We start from the raw sequence: 20,292 nt of genomic DNA on the forward strand, positions 1-20,292 counted from the left end.
TTGTGGGGAAACTGAGATGCTTGACCTGTAGGTGAGGGCTGGTTCTCAGCAGCTGCTTAGGCAGGAGCACTGACAGGCCAGGCCTCTCCCTGCTGCTGCTCCAGGGGCTGGAGCAAGGGCTTGGAAAAACCTCATCCTCTTCTGCAATGCACCTGGGGCAGGAGATGGAACATTTGGGCTCTGGCATTATTTTGCCCTGAAATGTCCCCAGTTTAAGCAGGTCAGGACCGGAGTTTTGGAGTCTCCTGCTGCCAGGGCACTGTGGGAGCAGAGATGGCATTTCTGGGATGATGGAGGGGGCTCTGGTGGAGTGCCAGCGGTGCCTGAGAGAGGCAGGATAAGGAGGCTGTGCTGCTCTCAGTCCCTTGGCAGCCCTGGAAGGGCTCCTGTATCACCCTGCACCTTTCTCTGCTAGGACAGAGATGTTTCCAGATGCACTCCATTCAACAGACTCGAATTTTCTGAAGAAGTACAACTCTGAACTGAAAAGCTCTGTCTGTAGGAGGAAGCACTGCCTGTCCCTCTGCACATGGTGCTGCAGGGGGAGGCTGACAAAGCTGTGGCAGTGGTCTCTGCATGGGTTTTGCTCCCCACTGCTGAATTATCAAATACATGAAGTTGTGTAGAAATACCTGAGAATATCACCTGTCTTGATGAAGCAACGCATCAGCTCCTTACCAGAGGCCCACTGATGGATTTCAGCAAATCTTTAAAGACATAATTACCAGTGCGTGAAAACAGGGAACAATTATCAACAGCACAAATGCAAACAAAAGCTGAGCCCCTGAAAAATGATCTGTGAACCTACTCACATGATGAAAAAACATGATCCTTTTTTTGGATTAATATCATAGCTTTCTGAAACAAGGGATGGAGGTTGCATCTATAAAAAGAGATTGGTTTCAGCAGGGGTATTTTGTATTTTGGAAGTCTTTTATTATAATTTTACAGTCATGAGAGATCTGTAAATTATGTGTTCTTGCAAGTCCCTTCAAGGGCTGTGGGTGGATTTTTTCCAGCTCCTTTCTGGAGCCATGTGGGAAATGCTTTGGTGACATGACCAAGCCCCTCAGCATGACCTGCAGCTCTCAGTGCCACCAGTGCATTCAGGCAGAGGCTTCAGGAGAGCCTGGTGCTTGGAGCAGTCTGGCATTTGAAAGAAGGTGATTTTCATGTGGGGACTTAGAGCTGAGTGAGATCTGGGTGAGACAGACATGAATTCACCTTGTACAGCTGCAGGGTGGGCAGTGCTCTGGTGTGCCTGGGCTGTCCCAGGGGCTGGCCTTGAGTCCATGTCCCCCTGCTGCATGGCACAGCCCTGTGCCCCAGCCACCAGGACCCCAAACTGCCCAGACCTGAGCTGGGCAGGATGCTGAAAAACTTTAAAACCTGCAAATGCCACGTGCAGCATTTTATCTTCTGCTTTCAGCATCTCTTTGGAGATGAGACGCTGCTTGTCTGATGTTCCTTTGTGTCACCTCTTTTCTGTGGGGTGCAGCACTGGATGTTAACATTTGGGAGCAGGACAGGCATCCCTGCAGGTCTACCCTGTGTCCTCCCCCAGTGCTTCACCTTCTTGGTACCAAGGTGTGTTTGCCTTTTGGCTGTCTCTGGGTGACTCAACCCGCTGCTGTTCTTAGCAGATCCAGGACCAAGCCTAACCTTGCTCAGCCCCAGCACAAAGCAGGCAAGGCTCCTACCAGGCTTCCTTCTAGCACAGCTGGGAGTGTCTCAAGGGGTAAAACTTTACCAAAGGGACAGCAGAGTCCTTGCTGTTGCAGGAAAACCCTCCATGATTTGGAAACCTCACCCTTTCCCCATTGTCCTGCAGCATTCCCAGAGGGAAGTGGTGCTTGTGGGCTCTCGTGAAATGCAGTTGCACAAGCTGGTTTTCAGAGAAGGCAAACCACTGTTTCACATCTGGTTTAGCTTTTTGACAGTTTTCTCTGGCATTTGTGTGCAATTAGCACTGCTTTTCTCACATGGAGCCCATCTCTAATGGCTGGATGTGGGCAGTAGTTGCAGAGCTTGCAGTGATTGTGTTGAGAAGGGCTGTTTCTCTTTGCAGACTGTGTTGCTCATTGTCCCTGAATTTATTGTCTCTCTGCTACTTGAGAAAGAAAACAAAATAATTTTTGGGCCTGAATCCATCCCAGAGCAGGGGATGGCTTAATCAAACACACAAGCACTTTTACCAGCTCCAGTTGGTTTATTTCAATGTTTAAAATCAAACATTCTTTTAAGTATCTCACTTTTCTTTTTCTGAAGTTTGTGTTTAGTGAATGTACCCACTCACAGGCTTTGCCCATTGCTCCAAGACTCAGCACTGGTAGAAGTGCAGTAGCATGAGAGCTGCTGTGAGACACTTGGCAGAGGAGAGGAGCCCTTCCCTTGGCTCTGAATGTCCTGGCCTGGTGCAGGGGGGAAATGAAGGTATTAAATTTAGCAGTTTCAGTAACCTCACCCCCCACCCTCCTTTGGCCCGAGCTGTCTCCTACCGAGTACTGATCTTAATGTTTCCAAGACACTAAAGGAACTCAAATTTTGCTAGGTTACCAAAAAACTGGAGTGGGAGTATGTTGGGGAGGAGAATTCCCCTGCTTCCCTCTCCAAAACAGCAGATCCCTCTCTATCCTGAAGATAATGACACTCAGCTGGGATACCACAAACCAGGGCAGGGCTCTGAAAACCATTCTGGGCTGGGACTCTGGTTTTGGCTGAAATTGAAACCTAACCCTGATGAAAGATTTAAAGCTATTTGTTCCTTTTTTTTTTTTTTAAACATTTGAGCCTGTGTTTTCTAACCAGCCCCACAGGTAAAGCTTTCCTGTGCAGTCCTTGCCCAGCTCTGATCTGACATATTTCCAGAGAGACCCAGGCTCCTTATCACTTTATGAAAAATGAGATTTACATTCCTGTATCACACAGGCACTTTGAAAATATTATCCCTGACTCCAGATAAATGGCTCATACATTTTAATGCCGTTATTAGAAATTGAATTGACAACACTTATCCTCAGTGGAAATTGCTCTGCAGCTCAGGGGAAAATGTACAGAGAGCACTGGTGGAGACTTCAGAGAGCTCTTGTCATCTTGAGATGTGTGTGCTGCTGGTGCAGTGTGTCTGCTGAATGAGAAGAGCAAGGTTTGATATTTACCAGGAAAAGGGGTAAGCACAAGTTCAGGGGCTGAGACAGCAGTGGGGCTTCAAACATCCCAAAGGTCCTCTGGGCTGAAAGGGAGAGCAAAGAGCTGGGGAAACATGGGCTGCTCCGGCCTGTGTGTGCAGGGTGTTGTGGAGATGTTGCACACAGGTGCTTTATTTGCTGTCTTAGTAAGTGTAGAGAAAGTGAACAGATGAGTGGTACCTGAAAGTGGCACTGGGTGAAGTCTGCTGAGGTGCTCAGGTTGGTGACGGAAGCAGCAAGGAACTGCAAAAAGGAAACCCACTCCAAAGAGGCTGCTTTTAGAACAAAGTCTTTTTAATGGTGAATAAACTTGCAAGAACTGGCTGATGTCTGCTCCTCTCAGGGGATGTGGCCTTTGACATCAAATCTCTGCAGCCTCTGAGCTGGGAGCTCCTGAGAGTGAAGGGAGGAAGGGGGACACTGGCACAATACACAACTGGCAAAATATTCAATATGGTGCCAAAGAAGCAGTTGTGAATCTGAAGCCACTCCAAAGTGAAGAGTTTCCACTTCTCCTGCCCTTCTTGTGCAATGTAGCCCAGCCTGGCCTGGCTTTTGTGGTGGGTGTTGGGGTGCCAGGAAGTTGACTTCTTCTTCCATTTTAAACTGCACTCATCTGAAGCTGGAAGTTAAATCAAACTTCCTAAAGTAGAGGTTTATGAAAATAACTCTTGTGACTAATCCAACCCCTTAGGCCTTGCTGGAGGAGACTTTGCAGCTTTGTTTTTTCCTTGTAAAGAATGCTCAGCATATGTCCTGACAATTAGTCAGAGTGCCCAAAAATACCCATCAGCCCTGCAAGCTGATCCCTTCAGCTCCTGGAGCTGAGACAGACACAGGGTTATGCACTGTGGGGCTTTGGGAAAGGTTATTTTTAAAATGGCCACATAACAAGTGTGATCTGGTCCTTTCAGCCACCAGCTCTGGCTAACAACTGAGGGTGCAGACAGCCAAGTGTTGATCTTGCTCGAGGGGACTGTCCTGCCCAGGGTGTTGGGCTGCTTCTCCTGCTAAAGCATGTGCCAGTGCTGGCTCTGCAGCTCTAAATCAGTGCTGAGGGCATGGCCCTGTGGCCTGTGCCAAGTTTGGGCAGTGCTTTGATGGTGTGCTGGATGCCAGGGAGTCTTCCCAACTGGCATGCCAATGCTTGGAAGGGCATGTCCTGATCAAAGAGGTGGCCTGTCTTCACCCTTGGCCAGGCAGCCCTTTCCTGAGGGCTTTTGCTTTGCCCTTCTCTGACCACCTGAGCTGATGTTTTCTATCCTCAGTGTCTCTCACGTGCTGAATTTCTGGAGAATGTTTTGCCAGAATCACAGTCTACCCACAAACAGCCTTTTCTTCTTCTCCCCTGAAAATCAAGGTCTGTAAGGGGAAATACCAATGCTCCTTGGTGCCACAGAGCACTGCTGGTGTGGGGATTTGGCCTGGCCCCTGTCCTGTGTGGGCAGAGGTTGGAGGTCTGCAGAGCCATCTGCCCAGCAGCTTCCTGGGGATGTGGTATTTTGCTAGAAAACATCACACAGAAAGCATTTCCAGGCTTTGGAGGAAGAGCTTGGGCAGAGCCTGCAGCACCCACCTTGTGAGTCTTCCTTGCTGCCAGGTCCTGTTGGATGAGCATAGGAGGGTGTAGGGGATGCTGGAGACTGTGTGTGTTGTGGCTGATGTGTGGGTAGATTTCCAAGGAATGACCCAGCTTTCAAACAGTGAAGCAAACCAGTGGCTGAACTTCCTTCCATGAGCTCCACAGTGAGCTGTTTACCCTCACTGAGGCAGAGCACTGCCCAGCCAGCTGCTGTGCCCATGAGAAGGAACTGGGAGCTACTGGAAGTGCAGAGTGCCTGCTGGACACTGTGAAATATTATTTCAGTGATGGCTCACTCACTGTTTGGTGAAGCCCTGACATGAGCATTTATTGTGTGGGTATGGCAGGGTTATATTGCTGTGTCTGTTCCTCACACCTCATCTGTCCTGGGAAAGATTGCTGTGCTGCCTGGCTGGGTCACTGTAGTATTTATTTGACAGGGACTTGAGTTATTTTTCTCAGCTCTGAAGCCAGGGATAAGCCACAGGGGGAAAGCTGTGACTGGCAAATATCTGCCTCACATTTGGCTCCTGGTCATTCCCCCTGCCCATGAGTGCAACTGAACTTGAAAAAAGAAAGACCTAAAGTTGGCCAAGATGGCCCTAAGGAGCTGCACTGCCCCAGGTGTGAAGCTTTGGGGTAATAGGCTGGGGAATAACTGAGTTGTGGTGCAGCTGCTTGGCCCCATGGCTCCTCCCAGGACACAGCACCTGGCAGAAGGGACTGAGAGTCACCACAGCACTGCTGGGTTGGTCTGTGTGTGACACAGTTATAGGGCTGCTGGGGAGGAAGAGGTAAGTGCAGTATTTGAAGATTTTTAGCCCAATTATGAGCCTGCTGCTCTTGGGAGGCTTCTGAATCAGACCAGTCTTGGCAATACATGTGGCCCTGTCTCCCAAGGGGGGTAGAGGAAGTCTTTGTCTCCCCTCAGGGTTGTGTGACCTTCATAGCCATGTTCACACCTGTGGTCTTCACCTTGCAGTCCATGAAGGGGGCTGTGGGCAGCCTGCTGAGCCTCCAGCCCAGTGCCTGACACTCACAGCAGAGGGACTTGGCAGACAGAGCTGGGAAGAGAAACATGGCTCACGTTTAAGCAAGGGCATTCAAAGACTAAGACATCTGTCTTTCTAAGAGATTTTTAAAAAATCTTCAGCCTTTTGAGGCTGTTCCTTTTTGAGTTTGCACTGAAGGTCTAAATCTAACTGTTGGGACTACAGCAGGCACTCAACATCCTTGGTGCTGGGAGATGCAGCCTTGGCATCTTATCTGTAATGCAAGAAAGAGGGGCAGGGATAGGAGGAAATTTACTTTATTTTGAAGCTGATCCAAAGCCAGCTCTGCCCAGCACCTGCTGCAGTCTCTCCTCTCCCCAGTCTTCTCTGGAGCCTGGGGCTGCCATGGGGCTGTTTGATGCCTGTATCCCACCCTACTGCCATAGCCAGCATGGGGAGCAGGAGCTGAACAAAGCCTTGGGACTACAAAGCAGCTCCTGATTTATGCACAGACACTCCCCCAGGCCCTAGAGTCACTTGGCTCCCAGCAGCAGTGAGAGGTCTGCCATGTCAGCAACAGGTGAAGGGAAGAAGTGCCAGTCAGGAGCGTGTGTGGAGGGGAGCCACAGAGCAGATGGCAGCAGGGAAATAAATTTGGAGCTGCCACAGGAATAGTCCTGGAAAGAGTCCAGCCTGTGGATGGAGGCAGATGGGGAAGGACTTGGTTTATATCTCTTCCTGGTTTTGCTTTTTCTCAGATGGGTTTATTTCCAGCTCTGTTATCTCTGACCATTCCTTCCTATTACTACGCCCTTATCCCTTTTCCCCCCTCTTCTTATCCTGTCTTCTTTTCCGCCTTTTGTTTCTACTCACACTCTATCTGAGCTCCTGGATGTTGCCCACCCTGCATCTGCTTCCTTATAAACCTATTCAACATTCCTCTACCCCTACCTTCAGAGCTGACCCAAAAGACTTCCCTTGGCACTGAAAGGCTCAGCTCAGTGCTGTGACCCAGCTGCGAGCTGCAGCTCAGCCTGGAAGAATCATGCTTTTTGCACATCTTGCCACTTTCCTTCTCTACTGTCCCTGTGAGCTGTTCCCTGGGAAAACCAGGGCTCACCTGGTGCCTGGGGTGCTCACTCCCCTGTCCCTGCAGGGATGTCCTTGCTGGTTTTGCTCTGGATGTGGGAACATCCCAGCTGTCTCTGCCTTGTGTTCCTGTGAGTGCCTGTGAGATGCTTCAGGGGTGCTGAGGCACATCCTTGAGCACAGAGCTGGATTTGAGACTTTTTGGGCATTTTTGGGATACTTCACACAGAAACTGTTCAGATTTGAAAGGACAAGGTGGAAAATTCCCATTGTGGTTCAGATGTGAGCGTGTCAGGCAGGGTCTCTGGCTGGGGGGACAGGGACCAGCATCCCCTGGCAGTGCTCTGTGGCTGATGTGCAAACACTGCCCTGCAGTGCCTGCTGCCAGTGTTGGGTACTGAGTGCTTGGAGAGCTGGATCAGCCCCCAGTGCCAGTCCTGGTGCCAAACCTGTCCAGCATTTCTGTCCCACTGGGGTCTCTTATGTCTCTCTGATGGATCAGCTACAGCTGCAGAGGTCTTTTCCTTGGAGAGAGCTGTATCTATGTCCTCTCTCCTCTCAAACCAAACTCTCTTATTGGTGGTCTTCCTGCAACCTTTGTCTTTATACTAAAACAAAGAAATGTTTTTTAAAAACTGTTTTATTTCTGCCTCAGAAGAGCCGAGGAAGTTTATAACTGAGATCTCTTGGGCAGGAGTGCTTTGCTGTGGGAAGACACACACATGTAACCTGAGACCAAAAAAAAAAAAAAAAAATTAAAAAAGAATTGATCTGCCCTCAGGACAGGAAGGGTAGGGAGCAATGTGGGACTCTCATTTCCTGGGGAGCCTGGTGAATGGCAGTGTGCTCTTCTGTGCAGGTGCACTGTGCATTGCCAGCAGCATGTATGGAAGCAGGAGGCACAGCATTACTTTAGGAGGTGCACAGGTGCTCTGCTGCTCGTATTTACTGCTGCTTTCTTTGATCATGGTGACTAATAGTTCACCAATGCCTGACTTAGAACAGCTCTCTTTAGGAGTTTCTGCCTGTTGAATGACAGCAGGATGTGTGAGCAAGCTGAGAGACCAAGACCTTTTCTGGCGGGGTTCTTAGGGCAAGAAAATACTCTGGAAATCACAACGTGAATCATTTGTTTATCCCAGTGGATGACACTATGGCCCAGCCATGCTGCTCTGCAGTCAGACCCGCTGGGTGGGATCAGTTTGTCCAGGGCAGCTACCTGGAAAACCTACAGGACAGGTTTAATGTTAAAAACATGACATCCCAAGCCTGCTGTGCCCTGCTGTGCCCTCACTGGTGTATTTGTAGCACTCTTTCCTCTGGGTCCTGTGAGTGCCTGGTGCACAGACAAGGGCTCAGGCAGGACTGGCACAGCTCCATTCTGGGGCACCCTCTATCTCCTGGAGGTGTCTGCTCCTTGACAGGTTTCATGGGGCATTGATGTCTCTCCTTGGCACTTGTGCTACACCTGCAGTGCCTCTGTGTTTAATCACCTGGGTTTGTGTGGATGAGGAGAGTCTTGGGAAGGAAAAAGGAATTAATTGTCCAAAGTTATCTGGCAATAACCAGGCAAGAACCTAAGAGCAGCAGTAAGGTTGTTCCATTCCAGCTGCTGGACCAGGAGGCCAGAGATTCAAACAGAATGGCCTTTAATTAAAGTCTGCTCTGGGGCTTTGCAGAGTGAGCTGTGCCAGGGAGCTCCATAGGCATCCACGCTTCTGGGTCTTCCTCCTGTTTCTTGGCCAAACTTTCTCCCTCTCTTCTCTCCTCCAGCCCAAGCCTGTCATGGTGCTGTGGACACACGTGTGTTTGTGCACATGAAATGCCACCCAAGTGTCTGTCCCTCCTCTCCAGAGCCCTCTGCAGCTCCAAAGTGCTGCTGGCTGCAGCCACCTCCGCTCGGGGCGTGGCAGGGCTGGCATCACAGAGACTCTGCCCATCAGCCAGGATGGGAGCCAAGGCTTCTGCTGGGAATACCTGGGCATTCTGGGGAAAACAGGAAATGACAGCTGGGTGGGAGGGTGCCAGGGCTTTGTGTAGGAAGCTGGAAAGGAATGAGAATGGTTAATGGTGCAAACTCTACGTGCATTGCCAAAAATGAACTCATGTCTGTAAATATTACACTGTGCACAGCAAGATTAGAACAGGAAAATACCAGTTGTTAGGGTTCCTGTTGCCATCTGAATTATGCAAACAATTTGCTGCAGTTTATAGATGAGCTGGGGCAGAATAACATTGGGTTTTTCCTTGCCAAAGTGTTTCAGTGCATCAGTATTCTAGCACGTCCCAGCCTCAATCTGCTGCACCAGTGGTTCCATGCTGAGCTCTTTTGGAATGCCATGCTGTCAAGAGTGGCCTTTTCCAGGCCATCTTGGAAACTTGGAGATGTCAGGATGCTGGTGAGATGCTGAGCTTGTGGTTGTGCTGCCTGGGTGGCTAAGATGGGTGTGGAGGCTCAGGGGCTCACCAAGGCCAGTGCTGAGGCTGGAGACTGTGCATGTGTGGCTGAGGAGCTCCTGGGAAGCAGAGATGTTCCTGGCTGTAGCAGGGCTGCTCTTCAGAGGCCAGACACCACCACCATGGGCTCCCTGGAAGGAATGATAAACATTGGCTCTTCCCAGTGGCTGTCAGGGAGGTTCAGTGACTTTCCCACGGCTGTGCAGTGCGTCAGTGGGAGGCAGGATTAGCAGCTGGGCCTCCCTGGCCCCCAGCCCTGAGCGTCCCCAGCAGTTGCATAACCCAGGGTGAGTGCAGGGCTTGGGGGCTGCTGCAGCCTGCGGGACCCCACAGGAGTGACCCCGAGCCACAGCTCCCTTTCCTCCTGATGTGATTTGGGTGGAAACAGGTCAGCTGGAGCCATGGAGCTGGGATCTTCCTGAGAGCTTTGGGGACACCTGAGTCCAGAGGACAGAGGCATGAGCCAGTGCCTCTAAAGCTATGCTAGATGCTAGAGAAGCCCCATATCATCACACCCAACTTTCTCAGTGCTGCTCTTCAGGGATTTGCTCCCTGTGAGCAGTTAATGCTGTGAGCTTCCTTAAGGAAAAAGCTGGGGAAGGACAGGAATGGCAGTTTTACTGGCAGTGAAACTTCAGCATGACCTCCATGTTGAGAGCAAATCCAACCCACCCGTGAATGTATGTGCTGGTATTTCTGTGGGCAGTCAGCTGAGTCCTTTGGGGTACAGCCACATCCTGCCTGGGCCAGAAGACAGCCCTTTGCTGGCTCTTGGGGCTGCAGCCCCTCTGGCCCCCACAGGGCTGTGATCACCTCTTCCCTTCAGCCATGGCAGAGCAGTGTTCGTGTTGGGTCTGGAATTTAGCTCAGGACTGCGACGAGACACAATCTCACTCTAAAGCCAAGGCCAAATAGTACCAGCATGGGGTCAAGTTCATGAGTTCATTCTGCCTTTGGGACTAATTTGGGTGCTGAGTAGCTGGGCAGGTATTTGACTGTTGCCTGCAGAGACCTAGAGGTCTCAGGATCCTATTCTTCTCCCTCAGATCACCTAAAATGGTAAGAATTTCCAAGGGGGATTAAGGTTGAGATCTCTGGGGAGGGGAGTGGACATCTGGTAGGAGTCCTGTCCATATTAATAGCCTCCATTTAAATATATGTTATCAAATGGGGCAGCTCCTTATCAGCCTGTGAACTCCATTACCTGAGGGGCTGCTGGTGACTTTGGGCTGCTGACCATGGCTTTCCACAGGCACACAGGTAAAGTGGCTGTGCTGCCAGGTGTTGGGGGAGCACACCTGGTGAATGGGGAGGAAAGTTTTGCCAAAAGGCTCCTGTGCCAGAGAAATAACTCAGAAACCTCAGCAATCTGCAGCTGTAACTCCTGATGGCAAATGGGCTGATAACAGTGGGAGACTGGTGCTGGAGCACAGGGCTGGTGCTGGCCTTGTTTGTTTTGTAAAATGCATTGGATTTTAAATGTTTTTGTATCTGCTGCTGTGGGAAGGCTGGGGCTCAGCTGATATTTGATCAAGATGTGGTGAAAATGGGGAACAATGCTCCTCCTTGCTGCAAGTTTATTGCAGTGAGCAGAGAAACCCAGGGCAGAGGGGAGACCAGAGTATAAACCCAGATGGTTTACTCTGCTCTGGTGAGAAGTTTGTGGTTAGTCCCTCTTCTCTGTTTATCTTTTAATTCAGATGGGCTGACCCTTACCAGTGATAGGAAAATGTTAATTTTTCCATTAACACTGACAGGAATCTTGAGATCATATTTTACATGTCAGGATGGGTGTCTTCCCATCCTGACTCATTCCTCTAGCCCTGCAGCTGAAGACAATCAGAAGCTCTTTGGGAATTTTGAAAGCCCATCTCCCTCTTAGCAGCTGTTTTTGTGCATATCCAGGGTGCATTCACAGCCCCACAGCACAGAGGCAGTGCCATTGTGTCTCTTGGTGAGACACAGCCCCGAGGGTGGATGTGCTGGGGACAGGGTGGGCACAGCTCCTGTGGGCACCAAACTCAGCTGCTGCACACCAGGAGCCAGGGGTGCTCCTGAGACTTGGGGACACAGAGCCTCCTCAAAGCTGGGCAGAAGAGGCACAGTTTGCTGCTCAGCTCCCTGCTCACCTTCCCAGGCTGAGGCACACACCTGAGGCTCCTTGCACAGCACGTAACTGCTCAGGATTTGCTGGTGGGATGCACATACATGTTATGCAGGGCATCACTGTGAGTAAAATCTGACTTCTGTGGTATCATTTGATGTAAGAAGATGTTTAACTTCACCCCACAAGACTGAGCAATGCTTGTAGCATCCTTCCATTACACTCCCAGCTATATAATTTTTTCTTTCTCATCTTCCTCAGGGGGCATCCCCTGGAGCAAGAACTCACCCCAGACTTGGTGCTGTGCTGTGATATAAAATGCTGCAGGGTGTTCTGAGCAGATGATGAGGTTGGACTGCTCTGCCAAAGAGTCACAGCACAGTGTCTGATCCTGCAGACCACTGGGAACCCCAGGGCAGCTGTGGGGGTATCACAGTGCGTGCTCAGGGTGAGGCTGGGTCCTCCAGAGCAGGAGGAAATCTCATTTTGGCACCTGGGAGCACCTGGGTGTAAGAGCATCCAGCTGCTGAGGTGGGGCAGACCAGTGCTTAGCTGGGAACACAACAGGGGAGTCTCAAAGGGCAAAACTTAATGCAGCCACAGAGTTAGTTACTGACCAGGATTTGTTTTGTTTTGAAAGGTTTGGGCTTTGTTGCTTAAACTCTGCCTGAAGTGCTCAGCCTTACTTGAGGCAGTGGTGCCTCGTTAGCCTTCACTGAATGCCAAAGCAATCCCTGGGGAAAGTGTTTGCAGGGCTGGGCCAGTGATTTTTAATAAATGGCATGTCCCTGCTTCCCTGGGGAACTGTGAGGATTTAGTAATGACTGGGATGTGCTCACACATGGTGGCAATAGGACCGTAGGGAATGTTTTTGGCAAGTGCCTGAGGAACTTGGAGCTGTTCTTGCTCTAAATAAAGAAGCTTTCCTTTTATCAACAGATTAATTTTTGAATTATAGAGTATGAGACTCGCACGTGCCCCAGCCTGGCAGTGGGAGAGCACAGCTCTGGTATTTTCAACCCTCCCAGCAAAAAGGACCTACAAGAGATTTCTTTTCTTTCTTTTCTTGGGCTTTGCAAATGTTTGTTGCCCAGGGCATTGTGCCAGTGCAGTCCTGAGTGTCACTTTGCATTTGGGATTAACAGGACCCTTCTTTTAAGGGTTCCCCAGGTATTTATAGCAAAGCATGCGACCTTGCATAGAGGAATGCTGAGAATAGTAACTCAGGTGACAGAGCAGGGCTGCCAGCACTGATCTGAAACAGGCAGGTGTAGCCAGTGCCTGGCAGAGTGGGGCTGTGTACTCAGTCTGCTGAGAAAAAACAAAACTAATGTAGAATCAAAAAGCTCTTTTTCTTCCATATGCAACTGTGTGTAGGGCAGAGGGTTAACAACTTCAGCCTCATCTTCTTTCTTAAGTGGCAGAATAATCTGTGAAGTGTAAGTACACATCTCTCTGGTTGTGTATAGAGACTACACTTCAAGTTCTTCCTTGGTGGTTTATCACATTTAAACATATTCCCCAGAGACATTAACACATAGCCTGTGCTAAGTGCTTTGCTTATCAGCTGTGCTTCAGCTTCCTTCCCTGAGTGCTTTGGTTCCATTTATTGTGCAAACCACAGTGATGCTGCTTTGGGTTTTTGGCTGAACTGGGATGAACCAGCCCAGGGTGGTGCAGGAGCCCAGCAGGAGGCAGGGGTTGTGTGGGTGCAGCAGTTTTTGTGGGGTGGCACTGCTTAGGTCTGTATCCTTTCCATCCCAAAGCTGGCCATGCTGCAGGGTGCAGAGGTGGCCCTGACCCTCAGGCAGCCCTGTGTCTGCTGGGTGTTGGTGGCCCTTGGGGCCCAAGTGTTTGAGGTCTCTGAAGGATGGAAGGTGTGGCTGTCCAAGGGCTGTTTTTGTGGAGTAGAAGATGCTTTCAGGGGACAAGTGGCAAACTGGCACCTCTGTGGTCAGGTAAATGTTAGGGTTGTATTCCAGTGGGTCTTTGTGCCAAATACCCTGATATCTGAGAAGGCCACTGGCCTGGCCTTCTGCCCTCCAGCTGTAGCCAAATCCATCAGGGAGCTACATTTAGAGACCACCCTGCCAGGGCTGGTGGGACTGGGATCCCTTGCTTAGAGTGAGATTCATTTCTGGAAGTATGGCTGCATTTTTCTCCATCTTATTGAGGGTCCTCTAGACTATTTAAGGATGGGCACATTCTGCATTTTCCTCTCCCCCCAGCTGCCTGTGCTTGCTGTTTTCACCTGCTTCTCTCCAGCAGAACAATCTTCTGCACATGCCTGGGAGGGGGAATAGTTCCAGCCTGTCCATGCTCTTCCTCTGCTTTCTAAATCCCATTTTATGGCCTCAGTGTCAGACTGACATGGGGTTTGGATCAGTGCATGTCCTCAGGGTATGAGATTCTCCTGGGGCTGAAAAAGAGACCAGGCTGTCACCTCAGAGATGCCATAGTCTGGTGTAAAGGTACAGCCACAGAAACTCGTGCTCAAGCGACTTCCCAGCAAAAACATCTGCATGTACCACTCTCATTTTCAGCACAGCAGTGTGAAAAGAAGCACAGAGGTTCAGTGCTCTGGGTTTTAGTGGTGGTTTGGTGAGTGCTCTCCCTGGTTTTGGGCTGCTGTAGCTCTGTTGTACCCCAGTGTGGATTCCTACCCTCTGCTCAGCATCTGCTGCATGGGAAGGGATGATGAGGGCACTGAAAAAAGACCCAAGGAAGTGATGATTTTTCCATATACCCAGTGTACCCTGAGTTTCATAACTTGTCTGCTTTCCAGATGGTAAAGACAGGCCAGAGTTAATATACTTGGAAGCTCTGGAAAGTTGTGCTGTGGGGACCTGGTGCAGCTGGAGGGTGAGCAGGTTATTTAGGAGATAAACAACTCCAAACCCATGACCTGCTGCCAAGCAGGCTTTAGAAATACATTTATTTTTATACAGAGCACAAGAAATATCTGCTCTGTTTACCTTCCATGAGAGGGGACAGGGCTGCTGAGGGGACCATCTGTAGGACACCAAATGAACCTGAGCTCTGAAGTGTCCACAGATGTTTGCTCCATTTGGGGAAAATAATCTGTGGTCCCAGCACAGCTGCTAGTGGCCTGGAGCTTCACTTTGCCACACACTGGTGGCTTCCAGGGCTCTTGTGCACCCTACCCTGGGTGGGCTGGTCCTGCTTCTGTGGCTGCTGTGGGCCCTGGACACTGCACAGGTGAGCAGAGCCCACCAGCAGCCAGCACATTTGCAGGGGCAATGGGACCCTGCATCTTCACTGCAGGCAAGGGGACAGAGGTGCCTCTCCTGGCTCCAGATCAGGAATTCAGGGATGATAGTGCTGAGGGCAGGAAGCCTCTGGAAAAGCTGGATGCAAATTCATGCTCCTGCCTGTGCACAAGAGGGGCTTTCTGCTGTGTGAGATGGCATAAGGCAGGCAGAAGCTGCTGGCACAGCCCAGTTGGGGGCTCCAGCCTGGTGTTAATTTGCCTGTGGAGCTGCAGAGCTGCTGTGATAAATGTGTCTCACATTAGCAGGTGATGTGTTACATGGGAACACGGGGTTGTGCTGCTCCCTGAGCCATGCTTTCAAGATTATGTGTTCAGGCTGAAAGCAACCCTAAACCTGAGATCAGGGAATTTCAATACCATTTGCCCTGGGCTCTGCAACTGTATTTCTTCCAAATAAAACCCACCTGCTTGCTAGAGCTCTGCAGAGCTGGTGGTGGCTCACATAGTTTCCATGTTTCCCAGCTGTTTATCTGTTTCATTTGCTTGAACAGGTACCTCAAAGTCCCTGGTGTGCTTGTCAGCAGGACATGACATCCCCTGGCCTTGCCAAGGGATTATTTCCAGACCTTGATCCCTCCACAAAGTACAATTCCTACCAGTTCAGTCTCCAGCCTGCCTCTGTCAGTTTTAAGGGTAGGAATAGGGTGTGAACAGAGCCTCCATCTTGCTGCAGCCTCCCTATGTGAAACTTTTCTTTGTGGCTTTCTGTCCTGCTCTCTGAAATAGCAATCCTTCAGCTTAACATACATCTATGTTATTGAGAGGGTGACAAAGAGGAGATAGTGTGAAGACTCTTGGATTTTAAAGCCTGCAAGGTAACAGTGTGAGTCCCACTCTTCCTGGGCCCAGATGAGGCAGATGCTGTGCTGTGATGGCAAAGTGTTCATGCACAGGCTCCTCTGGCTTTGTACCCAGCAGGGCTGGGCTGGTCCTGGTGTGCTGCAGGGCTCTGGTGAGGCTGGGCCCTGTAGCTGATGGTACATCTGGAATTACTGGGGTGGGCAAGTGTCCATGAAAATCCTGTGAGCCTTAGGCCATAACAGGGCAGACCAAGAGCATCCTGCAGCCAAGGGCGAGCCCAACAGGGTCCCACTGACCCTGCCTTGTTGTGAGGGCACAGCCAGGAGTGACACACCTTCTCTGCACCCCAGAACCCCTACAGCTTTGGTGTATAAAGGCAGATTGTGCTGGGCTGGGAGCAGCACGGCTGCAATGAGCACTGTGGTACCCCTGAACTCTGTAAGGAACAGGCTCCAGGGTAGCCCCAGGGCTGGGTGGGGTGGTCCAAGGTGAGGCCACGTGATGGAGGCAGCAGCAATTTGTATGGCCTGACTCTGTCCTTTCCCTCCCTTCCTCTGTCAGGAAGAGAGAACATTTCCTCTTGGCAGTCCCTGCTGCCAGACCACAGCCACATTTCCCATCGGGTTGGTGATGATGTAGAAGGTTCAAGGCTGTGTCCCTGTGTGTTGGCTGTGCAGGGAAATGGGCTCTGCAGTGCTGGGGCTCTAGGGGCACCAGGGGCAGGGCAGGGATGGAGCTGCCTCTGTGGGACTCCATGGGCTTCTGTAACTCTTGTATTCTCTCCCTGGAAGTGCTCCAGGCCAGGCTGGATTCAGCTTTAAGCAACCTGATGTAGTGGCTGGCACCCCTGTCCTTAGCAGGGGGTTTGGAACAACATGATCTTTAAGGTTCCTTCAAACCCAAACCAGTCCAGGATTCTCTAAATCCTGACAGAGCCCTTGGATCCCCTTGCAAGAGTGTTGGTGGCTTCTGCTGAGGAAGGGTGCATGGAAAGGAGGGAGCCATTAGCAGGAGACTGGGAGTGCAGGAAGGGACAGGTGTCTGGGGAGAAAGTGTGAGCCAAAGTGGAAAATCCTCCAGTCATGATTCCCCACACCCCCTGACAGCTCCCTGGCTGTGGTGGAACATCAGACCTTGGCAGAGCCTTGATGGTGTGAACTGAAAAATATCTCTCCATGGAGGCAGATTTTTTCTTGTTTTTTTTTATCTTTTTTTTTTTTTTCCCTTATGGTTTTATATGTGAAAGCCTGGTGAAAAGAGGCAGCTGGAAGCTGCACAACTATCCAGCACAAAAGGCCTTGGAGGGCTGCAGCTGGCTGTGGGTTCAGGCTGAAAACATGGAAACAGTCACACTGTGCTTGTGTTTGTGGGTGATTTCTGCACACAAGTGATGTAGTGCCTCAGCCAGGACCTCACTGAGGCGTGCAGTAATCAACTAAGGGACTCCCAGGGAGTGATCAGGTGTCATTACCTTGCTTGATGTGCAGTGTGTAAATAAACCAGCCTAGCGTCCTTACACTTAACAAGGGGATGGCAAAAAGTCTGGTTTGGGATTCTGCTCTCCTCGACTGGAGCTCCTTTACCTATCGAGGAGCCACCACATGCTCATTCCTGAGCCATGTTTCTTCCAGTGATCTGCACAGCCCCAGGAGGCTGGAGCAGCTGCCAGGGCCTTGGTGCTGTCCCTTCATGGCTGTGCTCTTGTAGGGCCTGGCAGCTACACCGTGGGCACCATGTCAGAGTGCTTCAGTCAGGGCCTTGGTGCTGTCCCCTCAGAGCTGTCCCCTCATGGCCATGCTCTTGCAGGGCCTGGCAGCTACACCGTGGGCACCATGTCAGAGTGCTTCAGTCAGGGCCTCAGGGCTGTCCCCTCAGAGCTGTCCCCTCATGGCTGTGCTCTTGCAGGGCCTGGCAGCTACACCGTGGGCACCATGTCAGAGTGCTTCAGTCAGGGCCTCAGGGCTGTCCCCTCAGAGCTGTCCCCTCATGGCTGTGCTCTTGCAGGGCCTGGCAGCTACACCGTGGGCACCATGTCGGAGCGCTTCGACTGCCACTACTGCCGGGACCCCCTGCAGGGCAAGAAGTACGTGCAGAAGGAGGGGCGGCACTGCTGCGTCAAGTGCTTCGACAAGTTCTGCGCCAACACCTGCATCGAGTGCAAGAAACCCATCGGGGCCGACTCCAAGGTCAGTGCTGAGCTCCTCGGTGGGTGAGGAGGAGAGGCAGAGGCTGGTCACTCTCCTGTTTGCTCTGCTCGGGCTCTGAGCAGCTCTTTGGAGTCCTCTGGCTGCCAGCCGCGTGCTCATCGGGCAAAGAGCGGTGCTGGGGTGTGTTCCTGGTGGGCTGCTTGGGCACAAGATCTTATTCCACCATCTAGATCCAGCCACATGACCTGCTGCAAATGCTGAATTGCCCTGCAGAGAGAGCTGCAGGGAGCTGGCCTGCATAGGGTCTGCAAAACTCATCTGCTGGGCAAAGCACTGAGGTCTGATTTTTGTCAGTTTGTTAGATGCTTATTGCTTCATGATTGAAATCAAGAGTTCTTTCTGTATATATATTTTGAGAGCAGTTGGATGGCAAGATGGCTCTGCTGGGTATTTTTCCTTATGTTAATTTATAATACTATCTCTGATGTTCAGACACTCTAACACCAGGCAGGACATGAAGAAACACAAACTGCAGACCCAGCAAATATCTGCAAACCTGGTGGTTGAAATTATTTTGATCTCCATAAAAACTGGAAATTGGTTTGTTGCTTATCTATAGAAATGTATTACATAAGTCATTAGCATATACCTTCAGGGCCAGACAAATGTTTATGGCAATAATAATGTACACCTGAACTAGAGGGAATGTAAGAACCCGAGAACTTGCAGAACCTCAAATCTCCAAGCTGTTGGTTTGAAGCACGTTCTGCCCCCCTGGAAGCCCAAAGTGAATGTGATTGTGTCAGTGAGTTTGGTTAAATGTCCTTCCCTTAAGTGCTTGAAGAGGAACTGTAGCCCTACCCACTGAATCAGACAAACTTAGGAACAACAAATCCATCCTTCACTGCCCAGGCTGGTGAGACAGGAGCTTGGCTTTAGGAGCTGCTCAGGGGGAGAGAAAAGCTTCTCACTCCATCCCTCCCTCCCTTTCTGTTCACTGCAGGAGCTGCATTTCAAGAACCGCTACTGGCACGACAGCTGCTTCCGCTGCTTCAAGTGCTACACGTCCCTGGTCAACGAGCCCTTCATGCTGAGGGAGAACAACAAGGTCTGGTGCAGCAACTGCACTGCTACTGAGGATGCACCCAGGTGTAAGGGCTGCTTCAAGCCCATTATTGCAGGTACTGTGCCAGTGATGGGTCTGAGGGCCATGTTCTGCTCCAGGGCATAACCAGGGGGGTTTATCAGGCTGTGGAGGCTGCAGTTAGGGGTTTGGGCATCACAGTGGAAGGCTGGAGCACCTCAGAATAGTAAATTTTGACTGCTGCTCTCACCTGTCCATTTTATTCAAGTGTTGAAAGGCTGCTTTGCAGTTAACCCTCATGTGGATAATTAACTCTCATGTCTTAAACTATTTCTACCAAAAGCTTTGCTCAGTAAATTAAGGTCCTAAAAGGCTCAGGCAGCTGATAACTATTTTAAGAAAATCTAGCATGCCCTGGCTAGAATCAGATACAGAAATTACCAGCTCATCCCTAGTCTGCATTCCTGGAATCATGGGAATAGCTATGGACAGGTCCTGCCACAGATGTAACACTGCACAGGGAGAAGGGTTTGCCACAGCCTGAAATATCACAGGACAACTTATTTTTATTTGTTGTAGGAGACCAAAATGTTGAGTACAAGAAGATGGTGTGGCACAAGGACTGCTTCACCTGCAGCCAGTGCAAGCAAGTGATTGGATCTGGGAGCTTCTTCCCCAAGGGTGATGACTTCTACTGTGTCTCCTGCCATGAGCACAAGTTTGCCAAGACCTGTGCTAAGTGCAAGAATGTAAGTGAGTCCTTCCCCTCTGCAGAGGCAGGTGCCAGAACCAGCCCTCATGTGCCTTTTGGGAGCTGGGAGGGTGAACCAGCAGGCAAACCATGGTTCACCTGGTTTACTATTGGTACATTGGTTCACCTGGTTTACAATGCTGATGTTCTTCCTCTGAGATACCAGTGCCAGCAGCTGGTGCAATGGTGGCAGAGCTGATGGTTCCTGTGCATTACAGCATCTGGGCAGGGGTGGTTGGGTTAGCTGATGGCAACACTGCAGAAACCAAGTGATACCAGTCTGCCACTTGCCTTGGGGTAGTTTAAACTTTGCAGTGGTACTGAATATTCAAGAAGTGAAACAGTAGCTGTTTTACAACTTCTGCAATTGATTAGTGTGGAATTTCAGTTACTGCAGGTAAAAGAAAGTATTATGACAGTGCCAGGTATGTGGGATTTCAGGTTAGAGGGACTCAATTGCACTGTTCAATTAAATTTTGATGCAAACTTTGCAAAGATCCTCTCCATGACAAAGCTTTCCTACCCAACACCCCTTGCCTGTGTCACCTCTCTTGTCCCCTGCTGATTCTTAACCACACCTCTGCTCCTCCTCTCCCAGCCCATCACTTCTGGAGGCCTCACTTACCAGGAGCAGCCTTGGCATTCCGAGTGTTTCATTTGCTCCAACTGCAAGAAGCAACTGGGAGGGAAGCGCTTCACAGCTGTGGAGGATCAGTTTTACTGTGTTGAGTGCTACAAGGAGTGTGTTGCCAAGAAGTGTGCTGGATGCAAGAATCCTATTACAGGTATGTTGGCTTAAATGCAG

The 20,292-nt window shown here is 50.5% G+C and overlaps 1 protein-coding gene across 8 annotated transcripts in view; it reads left to right on the plus strand.

The window, feature by feature from the left end:
• The window catches only part of FHL1 (four and a half LIM domains 1), a 34,599-nt gene that overhangs the window by 12,586 nt on the left and 1,721 nt on the right, over positions 1-20,292 (plus strand). For 6 of the 8 annotated variants that reach the window (XM_077185842.1, XM_077185843.1, XM_054641309.2 and 3 more), the window contains exons 2-5: positions 17,510-17,691; positions 18,656-18,833; positions 19,316-19,485; positions 20,086-20,272. In XM_077185842.1, coding sequence (XP_077041957.1) covers positions 17,536-17,691; positions 18,656-18,833; positions 19,316-19,485; positions 20,086-20,272 — 691 coding nt within the window. In that variant the 5' untranslated portion in view covers positions 17,510-17,535. Of the gene's footprint in view, positions 1-9,231; positions 9,251-10,097; positions 10,368-17,509; positions 17,692-18,655; positions 18,834-19,315; positions 19,486-20,085; positions 20,273-20,292 lie in introns of those variants that run through there. The other 2 variants (XM_077185841.1, XM_054641308.2) reach the window with 2 other exon arrangements.

Source organism: Agelaius phoeniceus, chromosome 14 (assembly GCF_051311805.1).
Source record: "Agelaius phoeniceus isolate bAgePho1 chromosome 14, bAgePho1.hap1, whole genome shotgun sequence".
Lineage (NCBI taxonomy): Eukaryota > Metazoa > Chordata > Aves > Passeriformes > Icteridae > Agelaius > Agelaius phoeniceus.